At 38.1% G+C, this 15,069-nt stretch overlaps 1 protein-coding gene across 1 annotated transcript in view; it reads right to left on the bottom strand.

Annotated features, from left to right (window-relative positions):
- Window positions 1–15,069, bottom strand: part of THADA (THADA armadillo repeat containing) — a 154,811-nt gene that overhangs the window by 42,670 nt on the left and 97,072 nt on the right. Inside the window, exon 31 of the mRNA XM_057367662.1 lies at window positions 2,954–3,039. Within this exon, the coding sequence (XP_057223645.1) occupies window positions 2,954–3,039 (86 nt within the window). The remainder of the gene's footprint in view (window positions 1–2,953; window positions 3,040–15,069) is intronic.

The following is a 15,069-nucleotide window of genomic DNA, read 5'->3' as shown; positions in this document are numbered from 1 at the left end:
GCTTTTTGAATTTGTTAACTAAATTCCCTAAGGGCTATCCTGCACTTTAAGAGACAGATTTTATTAATTGAAAACAACAAATCACTTACATAAAATAATCATAAAAGTAGGAAAGGCCTAAGCAGAGCTGTACTCCAAAAAACTCTTTGTAATTGTAGCCTCTTTAGACAGGCATAATCAATTAGAAGTGGTCTGATTTTAACCAGTTGCAGGCTCATTACATTGCATTCCCATTTCTGTTGATGAAAATCAGTTTCAGCCTGTGGCCTGGAACTCATATACAGCACTTCCTGGGGCCTCTTAGATAAACACATCAAGAAACAGTTTTATTTGGATTTGTCCCTCACCCTTTATTCATTGAAACAACTTTACAAATCAAGATTAGAACAGAGAAAAATTGGCTCATAACCAGAGTTACACATATATGAGTAAGACACTTAATCTCAGAAAAATATAAAACTTCAGTTAATAATCATATCTTAAAAAACATTTAAATGGGAGACTCAAAACATTCAGTTTTAACTGGTGAGTTTAGTCTTTCTCTTAGTGTGTCATGGGACACTCAGTTTCTATTTAATATAAACACATTACTCCTTCCTTTCAGAAGGGTTTCTTGCCTGTGATACATAAAATTGTCCCCAATGTATCTTCAAGTTTTCAAAACAGTACTCCCAGCCTAAGTTTTTACTCTCTGTAGACACAGCCTGAAATACGTAATTTTAAGCCTATGTAGAAATGAAACTTTTAATGAAAACAATACTAATGAACTATCCCTGAGCAGAGAGAATCTGCAAAAATAACTGCTTTCCTTCTATATAAATTGTACCTTACAGCACCCAGGTTTAGTACAGCCCACATGAGCTTTGAAATATAAATGAATTCACTACAGTCAGTAATCCAGCCACAGCATGGTGCAATCCCTCAGGCTCAAAGGGCTATTCACAAATCAGGGGCATTAAAAAAAATGAGGGGARTATCCTGGTGTGGAGAGGTCTATAAAAGCCTTTGCAAATGTGCAACAATTGTTTGAAAACCAAAACAGGCAAAAAAAACCCTCCAAGGATAACTGAAATAGGACAGAGACTGATAAAGGAAATGCAATGGCCACTAAGTAAGCAAAACKAGGAGCCCTCCCCTGGAGTACTGGCTGTTCCTTCCCAAAAGAAAATACAAAAATAGAGCTGAAGGGTAAGTGACAAGAATAATCAGAAGATGAAAAAAGCTTCATATGAAGAGAATATAAAAAAAACCAGGAAGATTCATACTACAAAGGAGGCAGAGCACCAGGATTTAAAACAAGTGTAAAAATTAATATTCCCCAAAGGATCTATCTTTCAAAAAGGAGTATTCAAAGCAAAAGGGTGTTGAGCCCAAATATGGTTGAAGAAGGCTTTGGGGCTTATTTTTCTTTATTTGTGGTGATACACAGCTAGACCGTTAATGTACTGCAAAGGATTATCAAAAAGGCCAGTGGCATATGAGGATTTAAAAGCTTTATTTTGTAGTAATAACATAAAAAAGTAAATATATATTGTAATAGAAGAATTACTGATGTAGATATAGCTTACCTCCCCCAAAAAAAACAGTAAAGAAGTGGGAAGAAATGTATCCCAAGAGACATGTTATATTGAAACTGCTTTAGATAAGGCTGTGCATTGCTCCCTATAAAGCATGTGGCCCTTGCTGAGTCACAAACAGTCAGCAGGACCTGACAGAACAAGATCCACAGCACAACACAATCTACTAATTTCCTTTACTGAACATCCTGTCTTGACACCTGAGATCCATGAGAGGAATGACTCTCATGAGGACAACTCCAGTCATCTCCTGGAGTTCCCAAAAACCCTACCCACATCCCTCTGGTATAACCTGTCACATACCCTCTGTATGTCTGTCCTTCCGCTGTAAGGGCTAGTTCTGCATCCACCTATCTGAAGAAGTTAATTTCACACATGTTCACCACCGATCCGCTTTGCCAACAACTATCACTATTTGAATTGTACATTAACAAGAAATCACACCAATAGCAATTTTAGAATTAGAATGGAACTACATCGACTAAAGGTCTAGGCAAAAAAAGCAAAAGTAATTGCTTTTAAAATTAAGAACAGCACCCACAACATGACTATCTGAAATAAAGAATAATTCCAGTGACTTCAGTGCAGTGTTAAAATCAGTCATTAAGAATTTTAATGAAATGACAGAACAATTCCTTAATCGCCTTCCTGGATTGACAAAGTAATTTACTACTCACTTGTTCATAAGAAATKAAGAAAACAGGTCTACAAGGAAGCTGCTTACAGCTGACTGAAAGTTGCCTACACATGGCCACACTTGAAAGGGTATCCCCTTCTCCATACCTTTGTTTATCTTAATTGTTCACAGCTTGTTTTGTATTGTTGCAAACTATAACCTATAGCATTAAAACCACTGATAGTTCTGACTGGTCCTTCAAAAAATTCCCATTGATAAAGAACCAAATAACAAAAGAAATTGAAAGAAGCTCTCAGAGTTGTTTCTTATAAAACTTCTAAACATTAGAAAATGCTTTCCCTGAAACAATTTCAGGTGTCTCATGAAGGAACATTTCTGTGGATTTCTGAAAGGTTAAAGTAGCAATAGTCCAGGATTTGGATTTTGTTCAAAAAAAGCRTTTTGGAACACAGAGAGGATCTTTTTTGTTGTTAGCCGTTCCAGGATTAGGTAATATTGCAAGATCATAACCTCAAGCCTTGACATGGAGCCRTACCTCAGTCTTCTCCTTCAACAAAAGCTAGGATTAGCTCTTCAGAAGGCAGAATAAAGGGCCTTCTTCTAGAAGCAGCTACAGAGCTCCAGAGGTCAGTAGATACCTCAAGCACATGTAATACACTATTATCTCCCCAGCTTCAACAGAGCTCAGAAATAGATACAAATATTAAATCCAATGTATTGAACAGTATATYTCACTTACCTTGCTTTGGAAACTTCTCCAGGTGAGTACTCAGCATCACAAGGATATCAAGATAGGCAGCTCTGGTCACGAAACAAGGATTCAGTCTAAAAAAAGAAAAAATCAAGTTTTTAAAGATTAAATCCTTATAACCTTAGAAACAGCAGTTAAAMAAACTAGTTTGGCATGTCTGTTTCAATTACTGAAGATAAACTACTGGTCAAATTAAACTGCATRTATAAAATAATTAGGCCAAGTTTATGTAAGCTTCACTTCCTGGTCCATTCTTTGTGACAGTCTCCCTTGCAGAAAGGCAACAGCCTTCCTCCTCCAGCCATTCCACTAAACCACAGCTGATACAATTTCCTTATTATTGGATGAACCAGACTGATATAGCAACCAAGGTGTCTTTGTTTGGTTTACAGATACTGTGTGAAACTAAAGGCATCAACTAATTGACTTTGTTAAAAGTCATCACTTCTTGCTGTTACAGCTCATAGAAGAGAAAGGTATCTTCCCTTGCAAGGTACCYGCTACATCTTTTTAATTGCCAAAGCTCTCTCACTGTTCTGATGAAGACCAGAGGTGTGCGTGTCTTCAAAATTAGGTATTTTTTAAAATTTGGGATATTGGGTATATAACGGAAATTGGTAATAAGCTACTTTCTGCTCTACCTTTTCAATTTGCAAGTGACAAACATCKACTTTCTCTCCAATTAGAAAAATAAAATTAGGTAAACAACTTCATTTTTCTTTGTATTACTATCACTGAAAGATATTCAGCCAAGATTTTTTTTAAATGTAACTTAAAATGTGAACAAACAGGAAATCCAGTTCAAAACACAGAAATTATTCTGAAGAGCCCAATGGGATTTGTACTAAAACAAAAACTTCCAGAATCAAGCAGCCCAAGCTTGAAGTATGACTAATTCTGTTCAGTATTTAATTTTTATTTTATCTGGCACTTTCTTTGTATGCTTATCTTGATGTTTGAAACTCTTTCAAAGATTGTTAATTAAAAATGTTCCAACAAACATTCTGAACTCCAACATCTTTAAAATTCATGGAAAAACCCAGCATTTTCAAGTAAGATATGTGACCATGACATTAAAATAAATTATTTGAGGTTCTTACATAGTTTGGCAGCTGTATTTGCCTATGGAGAGTTAGCTTGAACCTGCTAAAAAAGACAGCTTCAACCAGAAACATTGCTGTCACCTTCAGTAATAAACTCCACAAGAAACCTAAAAGACTTATGGTTTCTTTCATGGCCTACAATATTAGGTGTCCACATAACACAGAGCAGAATATATGCTACCAGGATCTCTCTTTAGAAGAGGGTTTTTTTCTGCTTTTGCACAMAAAGAAACTTTTGGGACACTTTCTTACTAGTGAAGTAGTCTAGGTTCACATGCCCCAGAACTTCATGCCTGCCTCCTATGACWTGCCTTAAAGCACAAGAGCTGAAAGCTGCCTGCTGAAAAAATGCACATCAACAAGAACCAATGCCTTCAGGTGCCAAAGCAAATTTAATATGGCCTATTTTTGAAGCGTTGTATTAGGCAGTATAATTTCTRTCCACCCTGGTTAAGCATCATGTTGCTGCCTAAGTTGCTCTCCACAAATATGTGTGAAAACATCACCAAGGAATACTAACAGAGCTGCAAACCCAACCCATGAGGAAACAGAGGGACTGATCAGTCAAAGGCTCAGAAGAAAAACAAACCACAAGAGGTCTCTCACAAATGGATTAAAGCAGCCACAACAATTTCCAGTCAGTATGAGGAACATAATGGGCCTACTGCACTTCAGCTCCCTCAAAAAATGGGAGGCTYGCTTATTATTCCACGTTTTCAATGGAAAGAAAATTTCCAATATACAAACTGTGCCCTGGGCAAAACATGGCTGATGGAACTTTTACTGAAGAAGAGGCAACAGCAACACTGGTATGTTTTTTATTCTGGTCCAGCTTTTCAGCACTTACCATTTCATTTTAAGTAGGTGCATATGCATGTTTTGATTTTGAAATGAGACTTTTCTAGCATAAAACATGCCAAACGTTTGTCCTAGGCTGATTCCTTTGCTCTGGTGATGCTAGTGAATTCTCATCCCTATGTGCCAAACGGACACAACAGGAAGTTCAGTTTTCCAAAACCAAGAAATTTTAGTATTGTTCAGACTGTAGCAGAAAGCTCAGTCTTGAAGACAATCAAACTGTGATTTACATAACAGATGTGACAGCCAAAAAATCACATGGTGAGCATTTCAAATGATGCACTGTACACTCTTTAACGTGACCTGTTCATGCAGAACTTCAACACAAGAGTGGGAATAGTACAAGATGTTTCTTTTTTGACACAGATACCCAGTAAAGTGATATTATCATAAAAAAGATTTGAGGAAATCTGTCTCCGAACAAGAAAGTCACAGCAGTAGCAAAGGTGGAAGCTCCAGACAGCTGGAAGAGCATTCCTTTTTTCTGTCCAAAACCCAAAAATTATTTAATTTCCCTTCCAACCTGGATATTAATGGAAACAAATACATCATATGCTCACTCTGGATGATAAACTGTATGTGACTCTGAATGGGGTAGAGCTAGAYGTGGTTAGGACTCTCATATCTAAGGGCATATCCACACAGAAATAAAAAATGGCTATCAAAACARTATTTATACTATTACACATCTATACTAATAGCAGGCTAGTGATGCCAGGCCACAGCTSCACACCTCATTAAAGAAATGCTTTGTCTATGTTGGCCAGTAGCTCAGTGTAACAACAGCACATCTGGAAGTCGAAGAGCTGGCACCAAAGACCCAATGGCCACCCAACATACTGTGCCCAGATGCCTTAAACCGTAATTTTTCAAAAGTTCAACCTGTTGCTTTTTGTTTGTGTTTGGATACAGAGCTTATAGCCAGCCTGCTCCAGGAATCTTACTGCAYTTAGAARSTTGCCCCACASTTTCTAGTAGTCCTTCAKGATGCTCCAACTTGGAGCTTGACTRCMCAAGTGGAAMTAAAAMTSAGGTCTGATTGYCTCAGACAACTGCTGAGTTAAGTTCCATTAACAGCTAATATTGCAGAATAYTTCAGCACATCTGACCAAAGAGAAGTCAAAGTAACATGTAAAAAGCCCTGAGTAACATGTAAAAGTCAAGCACTGCCRCAGTCTTGACGTGGCAGGCAGAAGGGAGAAGGGTCCTGCAACAGGCAGCAACAGAAAAGATTACTACTTAGCAAGAAAAAGGTGCAGAAAAAAAAAACATGTTTCTGATTTAATCAAGGAGAACGAAATGGTGATGGGAGGAGCTGCTGTGCTCCTACAGGATCATCCTATGAGGATAGGCTAAGAGAATTGGGATTGTTCAGCCTCAAAAAGAGAAGGCTTTCRGAGCACCTAACTGCAGTCTTCCAGTACCTAAAGGGATCCTGCAAGAACGAGACAGATTTTACAAGAGCCTGTAGTGACAGGACRAGGGGGAATGGATTCAAATGGAATGAGAGCARGTTTAGATTACATATTAAGAAGAAATTCTTTGCTGTGAGGGTGATAAGGCACTGGAACAGGTTGCCCAGAGAAGTTGTGAATGCCCCATTCCTGGAAGTGTTCAAGGTCAGGCTGGATGGGGCTYTGAGAATCTGGTCTAGTTGAAGGTGCCCCAAGCTCGTGGCAGAGGAGCTGGAAATAGATGGTCTTCRAAGTCCCTTCCAACCCAGGTGATTCTCTGATTCTATGACCACAAAACTCCACAAGGATATACAATGTCTATGAAAGAACACAAGTCAAAAAATTTAACGGGACTAAAGTTTTTTTCTTGGTTTTTTTTTGGTAATTGCCTAAAGCTCTAACCTAACACTAGCCTAACAGTATCTTCAGTATGATGGAAACAAGTGTCTTTTTTTCTTACTATTTTAGATAGGCCTGGCTGAACTGTAGAAAATGTGAAAACACAGGTGCCAGTTTGCATACTAYTGACACTTTATAGGAGGTTTCTGGATTAGATAATGAAAATAAAAATCTTCCAAACCTAGTCAAATTCTTGTCCTTAATGCAGAACAAGTAATTTGGGATAGAAGAGCCAGACTTCTTCTGTAATTGTATTTTCAATTCTGGCATGTGAATGTAAGATTAAAAAAGAAGTTTATGATACTTGCAGGAGGAAACCTTTTGTTAGCCATTAGGAGTCCAGGGAATTTTTTTCAAAGAAAAARTTTAATGGAGCTAAAGAGTCCATTAAGATTCACAGGCTCTCGTTCACATGCCTTTGAAGAGGCCTAGATTAAGCACTTACAGAATATTTTATGACCAGAGTAACAAAGAGCTGTTTGTTTTCAACAAGGAACTGCCTGGTAGGTGAATGAGGAAGCATACCCTTCAGGAGATATTCCCTCTCTGGAGATGTAAATCAGACTGGGCAGKTTCAGAAACTCCATGTGCAACACTGGGGTTTGCTCCAGCTGGCTTTGGCTACCTACAGTAGYACTAGGACCGCTTTGATTTCTGCTCTGCCTTTACCTCCTCTAAGCATCACTGACTGCAGCTTAGATCTGTGCAACTGAAATCAATCCTAGACTCTCACAGCTTGGAGCTCCACAAATATTATCTTTTAAATGTTTGATTCACCTTTTACAGTTAAGTCATGCTGAATTTGAGGTAGTCATTGATTTGCTTATTTTGGATAGCAGATCTGATGCAAACCAAACTGGCATTTATTGAAGAAATCAGCAATAGGTGGTCACAGACCTCCTGTGTACTTGGCTCACACACATAGCTTCAACTCTATCAGGAACACATGGCTTAACTTCTAAAATTAAGTTTCTCCTGTTTTACAGTTTAATTTAAACAAGATCAACATTAATGAATTATGGAGCAAATTACCTTCTCTTCCAAGAGAAACAACAAGGAGCAAAGAACATGGAAAGCTCACACATTTGGCCTCAATTCTGTCAGAACACTGGGAAAAAAGACAATCTCTTGCTTCTTTAACCACTAAGATTTGCAGGTAAACAGCATTTCTACTTATTAAAGGGTACCATTTATAACCATCCAGATTTCTGCATAAAACTGAGGATGCCAACACCCTTTTATTTATAGCAAGTACCAAAGAATTTTGATGCACAGCTTCTGCAGATTCTCATTATCTTCTCAAACCCTCAGTTTTCAAAGACACTGAGTCAGATGACTTTAAAAGTTGACAGCTATTTTCTCCTGGTTCATTCCTCTTTTTCCACCTCTCTTCAAGATGAGCAACAATAACTGTAACATTAATTTAYTGCATTTGTTACATAAATAAGAAAGATACAAGCTAGTGATTATGAAACCAAAGCAGTTCGTGTTAATGTTTATTACATCAGCTTTTGGATATTCTGGAAATTCAGTGTTTTCCAAAGAGGTAGTTTATTTTGCTCATATTTTTCCTCATTAGGAAACAGATGTTGGAAAACTATTAGCAGAACAAGCACTATTTAATATACAGTGACTTACAACATTTACTAAGTACCGAACAACATAAAAATCAAAGCATATTTCCYCAAACTCTCGATGAGCATTAAGAAATTTCAAACACAAGCTGACAATTAATGTCTCTTAAATAAAAACCTATAATATCTCTCTTGTGGATGAGGTTACCAACAGGTATCTTACAGTAGTTAGCTATCTTAGGTATTTCTAAAACCTTTCTAAGAGATCTCAGAAAAGCTCTGYGTTTTGCAGTCTCTGAGCTTTTAAAAATGTCTGAAAGACTGCAAATCTTTCACCCAGTGCTGCTTTATGCATCTTTTTAACTACTAATCTTATTTCTCAAATGGGAATATAACTTTATTAAATAATTAACAAAATAGAATTTCCTCCTAATAATGCAACATGCACATTACAGGTCTGATCACAATAAAACAATAAATAACTACACAGGGTGTCAGACAACGTTTTTTTAAYACAATATTAAAATTACTCTTAACAACTCAGATTGGTTAATCTCAGCTCTAATCTGTAAAAACTAATGACAAGATATGGATAACGAATCAAGTGGATGTAGAATTCCAGTCAAAATTAAACAACTTACAAAGTCACCTACAGATCTTTGTATTTTGYTTAAAAATGTCATGATACGCTCTCAAGTATCAGGGTAAAGACACYAGAGCAGGGATGATTACAAGGGCAACCCCTTTAAAGGCCAATTCATACCTACCTTGTGAGGAAGAAGAAATTATGATTGCATGACTGTTTTCATTTCAGTTTTCAAAGTGAYCAATTAATTAAATGAACTGCCTCTCTGGTCTTTGATGAAAATGTCACTCTTACTGTAATGCTGGATGCTTCTGGAGCCTTTGAAAAGGCTGAAAAGGACTAAAATTCCTGGAAGGAAGACTTACTCTTGTGATTAAACTTATCAATATCATTTCAGGAAATGTTCCATATCAAAAAAACCCGCCTGTGATCAATAAACACTGCCCTATTTTTCTGTGTAAATAACGTTATTGTCAAAGAAATTTGTATTTTGCTGGCAGAAAATAAATCAGCTTGCTGGTGATTAATTTAAGCCCCAATTTAAGCCTACTTTCTAGCCACCAGTATTACACATGTTTTTTGATTCCAACAGATCAATAGAATTTGTTTCCTGAACATCATATTCAAGTTAATGCAAGGGATGCTACTGCAAAAATTCCAGTATTTCTGAACTTTATAAAAATTTCTGGTAAGTCAAAATTTTACAGACATTTGAGACTGGAATTTCATCTTTAGCCCTATAAGAAAGAATTTTGATTAAGTCCAACATGTCCTAAGCCAGTTGGTACTTGGGGATGGGATCTGTGCAACTTCCTATTATGAGTTTCCCAGCCTGCCTTTGTCTTCCACAATCTCAGCTTTTGAGGCTGACGCACTGGCAACTAAATTTTGGGTTTACAGTCTATCTCTCCCTCTCTGTCAGCATACTCCTTGCTGAAGAATGGCAAACCTCCAAAAGTATTCCTACATCTGGTGGCCAAATTCTTCTGATGTGACCCACCACGATGTCAGCTAAAGTATCTTCTAAATGTGCCAAGCAGTGTCCTGTGAAAAAAGGCCTGTGATGGCTGAATCTTGAATCAGTCAACTCTAAATACTCCTTAGAGGACTGTCCATGGGGAGCTCTATCCTTGGAGGGTTGCTGATGAACCAGGACAAGCTGGCTTTGTATTGACCACATCTGACCTGCAGCGTGATCTGGTAAATCATCACTTGTCATTCATGAAGGCGACAGAGATTATGGAAATCACTCCTACACATACAACGAGTGGCTGATTAAAAGATTAAATCTTCTCCTGTTGTTTTGGTTATTAGCTTTCAAATTCTGCAGTATTCCAAAGACTGAGGTTTTTGGGGTTGTATTTGTTTAGAGGGCAGCATTCATATTTTAATCTATTTTCTCTCAGAGCCCACATCTGTAGCACTGAATCAACATGCACGGCTTTCCTCTTGTCTTCTTGGGGAGACATTAATAATGGATTTAATTATTAAACTTTGTCCATAGCATTTTTAACCATGTAATACAAAACCRGCACATCAATGAACATCATGGCCAACAGACCTACATTTAATGGAAAGCATTTAAAAAAATAATAATGAAGCCTGCACTACCGAGTAAACCTCGCTGAGTTCCTGGAAGCGCAGGAACACCCGCATGGAAACAGAAATACAAACATTAGTAACAGTGCATCTGCTTGCCTACTTGGTGCTCTTGAGTTCTCCTCCAAGTAATTACCACATGCACAGTCCCTTTCACTTGCCCGTTCTATAGGGACAGCTCATTCAGCATTATGGCAGGCATACAGTCTCCAAAGAGAGTTGTTAGTCTGGTGATTTAAGTTTTTCTACCACCCTCAAAACCAGACTATTATGTTGTTATTCGTTTCCCTGGTAAAGGCAGAGAATTTATTGCTTCAAAAAGAYGCTATACAAATTATTTTTTCATTGTGATACCACCAAGAACATCCTSAGTTTCAGCTATTAAGAAAAATTAATTTGTGCTCCAGCTGTCCTTGGTGAATGACACTGAAAGGCTGTGTTTTGTTGGTGTTGTTTTTAGCATACCTGATTGATAAAATAATCCTGGCTGTTCTCTTTTTTGTTCTCTTAATGAGAACATCATGTGATTCCTGAGCAACATCCTAAAAAACTTAAAAGGTCAAACTAATCTCATGTGCAAATTTAATGAATTTTACACAATTAACATCAGGGGGTTCACTTATGAAGAAAAAGCTATGAAAATTCTTGCATTTATTTACTGAAAAGCATTTTCAGATTTGAATGAGGATTTATGCCCAAAATCTATAATTGTACATGGCTTGTGCCTGCTCCAGAAGTTGCACTGCGGAGGGAACACCTTAAACAACCTTATCCAAGTCTTAATATTCCCAGAATGTTCATATTTAAGTTAAGAGTATACCAATAATCAAGGACTATTGTATCTTATGCAAAGTATATCTTTATATATAAACTTCAGCCTGAAGTTCAAACATCTCTACCAATACTGAAAGTGGGTGTTCCAAAACAAGCAATCACTAACTGCCTAAATAAACAGTTTGTAACTGTGTTAATGATACTGTTATCAAAACTGGTGAAAGAGCAGCACAGAAACCTGAATCAGCCTGCTAAACGCACGTAAGATTTAAAATAATGCCTCTAGGAATACATTTATGAACAATGACATGCTATGACTRTTCTCAAAAGCAAAGACAAATGAGGCTAAACAGGACCKATGGGTTACAATGTGCAGATTAACAAATTACTGGTGAGTCAAWGCACCAAGCCTGACAGAGTTCACTAAGTGTTTGGACAACACTCTCAGGCACATGGTGTGACTCTTGGGGATGTCCCATGCAGGGCCAGGAGTTGGATTAGATGATCTCATGGGTCCCTTCCAACTCAGCATATTCCGTGACTCTGTGAGCTGCTCATACTGATACTCTTCATTTTCAACTGGARCAGGACAACAAAAATTTCCCTTCATGTTTTGTGTGTGCAAGAGTACACACATGAATTACTGCTCCAGCTGACACAAAGTGAAGTTTACAATTTGAAACCTGGAACATTGAGCCTTTCTCTGTGGAAGCCTATCGCTAAAACTATTTGCAACTTTTGAACATGGCTGTACAATGCATATAGACCACTAACGAGCAAAGGTAATTAACTGATGTGCAGGTTTTAAAGACAGAAATGAAAAAGTGGGAAACTTAGAAAACAGGAAAGTGCCAAAGACAGWCATGGCCTTGGAAGGACAAGAGATTTCATCTTGATGCAGTGGAAGAAGCATGAGTACTAAAAGAAGAGAAGGACTACTTCTCTGCCATAGAGGATAACCTTATATTCTCCTCACTTCTTGCCTTCATGCTGTTTTGGAAGTATAAAAACCACTTCCAACTCCCAAATAAGGACCACTTCAAAAACCACACAGAGGCTGCTTGCAAAGCTGCTGAGAGCCACTAGCACATTGCATCTCTGTCTGGGTACGCCTRCATGTGCCACCGTTTTGCATTCAGTAGTCTGCTCACCAGAAATTACCACTTCTGTCTCTCTGTCTTTCCTAAGAGGCAATGAGAAGAAAGGCATGTTTAGGTTACAGTCAGGGCCACAAAGTCCTGAAGCCACACAGAGGACACATTCTTGCTTTCTGCACACTTCTCTCGCATGAAGTTCATTTTAGGAAGGACCTAAAAATGCTCCTCTGCCTACAATCACTCACACAGCGCTGCCAAAAGCAGAGGAGGGGAAAGGGATACTACAGGCTTGAGGGAGTGCCATGGCCATCAAAACCTGGCAAGTTACCATACTCTGYAGGGCTACAAAATAGTGATGAGATTTTCCTCATTCAAAGCAGTCATAGCTGGATCATCCTAGAGTCAGCCTGGGCAAAACCAAGCAGCACATATCCCAGCAAACAGTGAACCTCATTTCGAGCCTGTGCCTAAAATAACTTTTGCATATATCTCTTGTGTGAACTTGAATCTCGTGCCCCCTACATCAGGTCCTATTTGTATTTTTAGCAGTGCCAACCACAAAGCAGAGAGCTCTAAGCAGAAGCATTACAGAGCACATTATATGGGTTATAAACACACCACAGGTGGCCMATTCCAGAACCAGCAGCTCTTTTCAAAATGCAAAGCCAGTTTTACACAAGGTTGTTCCACATAAGTTAGTTTCAAGAGAGCAGCCTTCTTAGAAGTAAACTCTCTCAGTGCAGACTAGCTCTCAGCTAAGGAATGGTACATGGCTAGAGGTTAGCAGAGTATGTTATTYGACTTCTGGCAGAACCTCAAAGTCTTTTACCCCTCCTGTGGTCTCCAGCAAGTAAGAAGGCGGAAAAAAAAATCCAATTCAAAGCGCCAAAAAGCAGCATCCTACAGCAAAGCCGTGCAATGACATGATTTCCCAGATTTTCCAACAGCAATACTTTGCCATGCCAAAGGCTACAAATGAAACGAGATATTTCTGGGACTTCTGTACAACACATTACCAAACCCAAAGGCTGYTCTTCCAGCTTTCTGTATTTCTGAAGCAGAAGACATCTAGAGTCTTGTAACTCCCTGAACTGCAGTTGAGCTAAAAACTAACTTTTTTATTTATTTTATTCATATGACAAAGCTTTGAACTCTCAAAGGTTTAGCGTGATAAACTGATCCTATTTTAAAGCTTTCATGAGACTAATTTCCATCACATCATTGCATCCCCTAAGCAAATTTAAAATTTCTTCTTTTCTTCTCAAACACCTTACATCTCACACATGTGCAAAAAATGCAATAAACACTGGTGTGAAGGTGAAGAAAAGAAATTACTAAACCACTTTTGACTAACAAACAGCTATATTCCAAAACAAAATAAAAAAAAACTAAGTGAAACATACAGTTAAAGTGAAAAGACTGAACCATCACCTTGAGAGGTGGATGGAAAGCAGATCTCATAACCAAAACATCAAAAATGAAAATACCCGTTCTGAATACACAAAAAATAATGTTTTGAAGATGTAAAAATAGCCAAGGAGAAAAAGCAACCATACCCCATCAGTATGAGAAGTCTGCCTTCATAACGGATAGAAAATACCAGTTGAAAAAGTGAATGCTTTATGGGATTCGATTTGAGCAATATGACCCATTATTTCATTCTCTAAAGGAAAATCAGGTCATAGTAGGGAGAAGAAAAAAGAGATTAGTATATTTGACAGAATGTGCAACTGAATCTTGAGCTATTCTACACCAATAAATTTTGATGAAAGGAAATTACATTCTGGCCCAGAAAAGGCAAAAAAAAAAAATCCTAAAACCAAAACCCAAACAAAAAACTCCCGCCCAGTTCAGAAAACCACTGAAGTATGATGAACTTTTCTCCAAATACACACACATGACAACTGAGCCTCATTTTTAAGAACTACATATGCAATCCAAAGTTTTGTAATTCAAGATTCTCAGACAAGTTYGTTCCATAGTACAAAGGAAGTACATAGTTGAAAGAACACCAGCAAGAACTTCATAGAACTAGCACAGAACTGTGATTGAAAATTGATGTTTGGAAATAATGCCCCAGATTCACAAACCATTTTCCTGCTATTTTAACTTTTTTTTTTTTTTTTTAACCACTTAAGATTATTAGTGAGTGTTTCTTATACCCTCTTYTCAAACAGTCACTGCCCTGCAGCACTGGTGATATGGTGAATCATCCRCTTTAGAAAAACAGACAAACCAAATGGGGACTCGTTAACTTTTCTCCATGGTGCTCACTCGCTTTGCCTGAACAGAAAGAAGGTAAGAATGGCTGTCCACAACTGAGGGTCCAGCCAGCCATCATCCTGTCTTGCCACTGCAGCCAGCAGCAGATACACGCCAACAAGTCTAACAACAGGGCAAGAAAAAAGTGTTGGTTTCCTCCCAGGCTCTCCCAGCATCCAGAACCCCACACAGATGGACWTACTAAATTTCGCAGCTCAGTTGCCAAGCAACCTTCTGAAACTCCTTTAAAACAAGAAAAGGGGAAAGCAAGAACAAGACCCTGAAACCCTACTGTTCATCACAGAGCAGCTGTTCACCTYCACCCAGTCAACTACCAACAGTAAAGCTGCACACTCAATGTGGGACACTAAAACTACCAGAAAACATCACAGATTTCA

This window comes from Malurus melanocephalus, unplaced genomic scaffold, assembly GCF_030028575.1.
Source record: "Malurus melanocephalus ecotype Western Australia unplaced genomic scaffold, MMel_1.1 scaffold_82, whole genome shotgun sequence".
Taxonomy (NCBI): domain Eukaryota; kingdom Metazoa; phylum Chordata; class Aves; order Passeriformes; family Maluridae; genus Malurus; species Malurus melanocephalus.
Note: the sequence above shows the minus strand (reverse complement) of the source record. Positions and strands in the feature narration are given on the sequence as shown.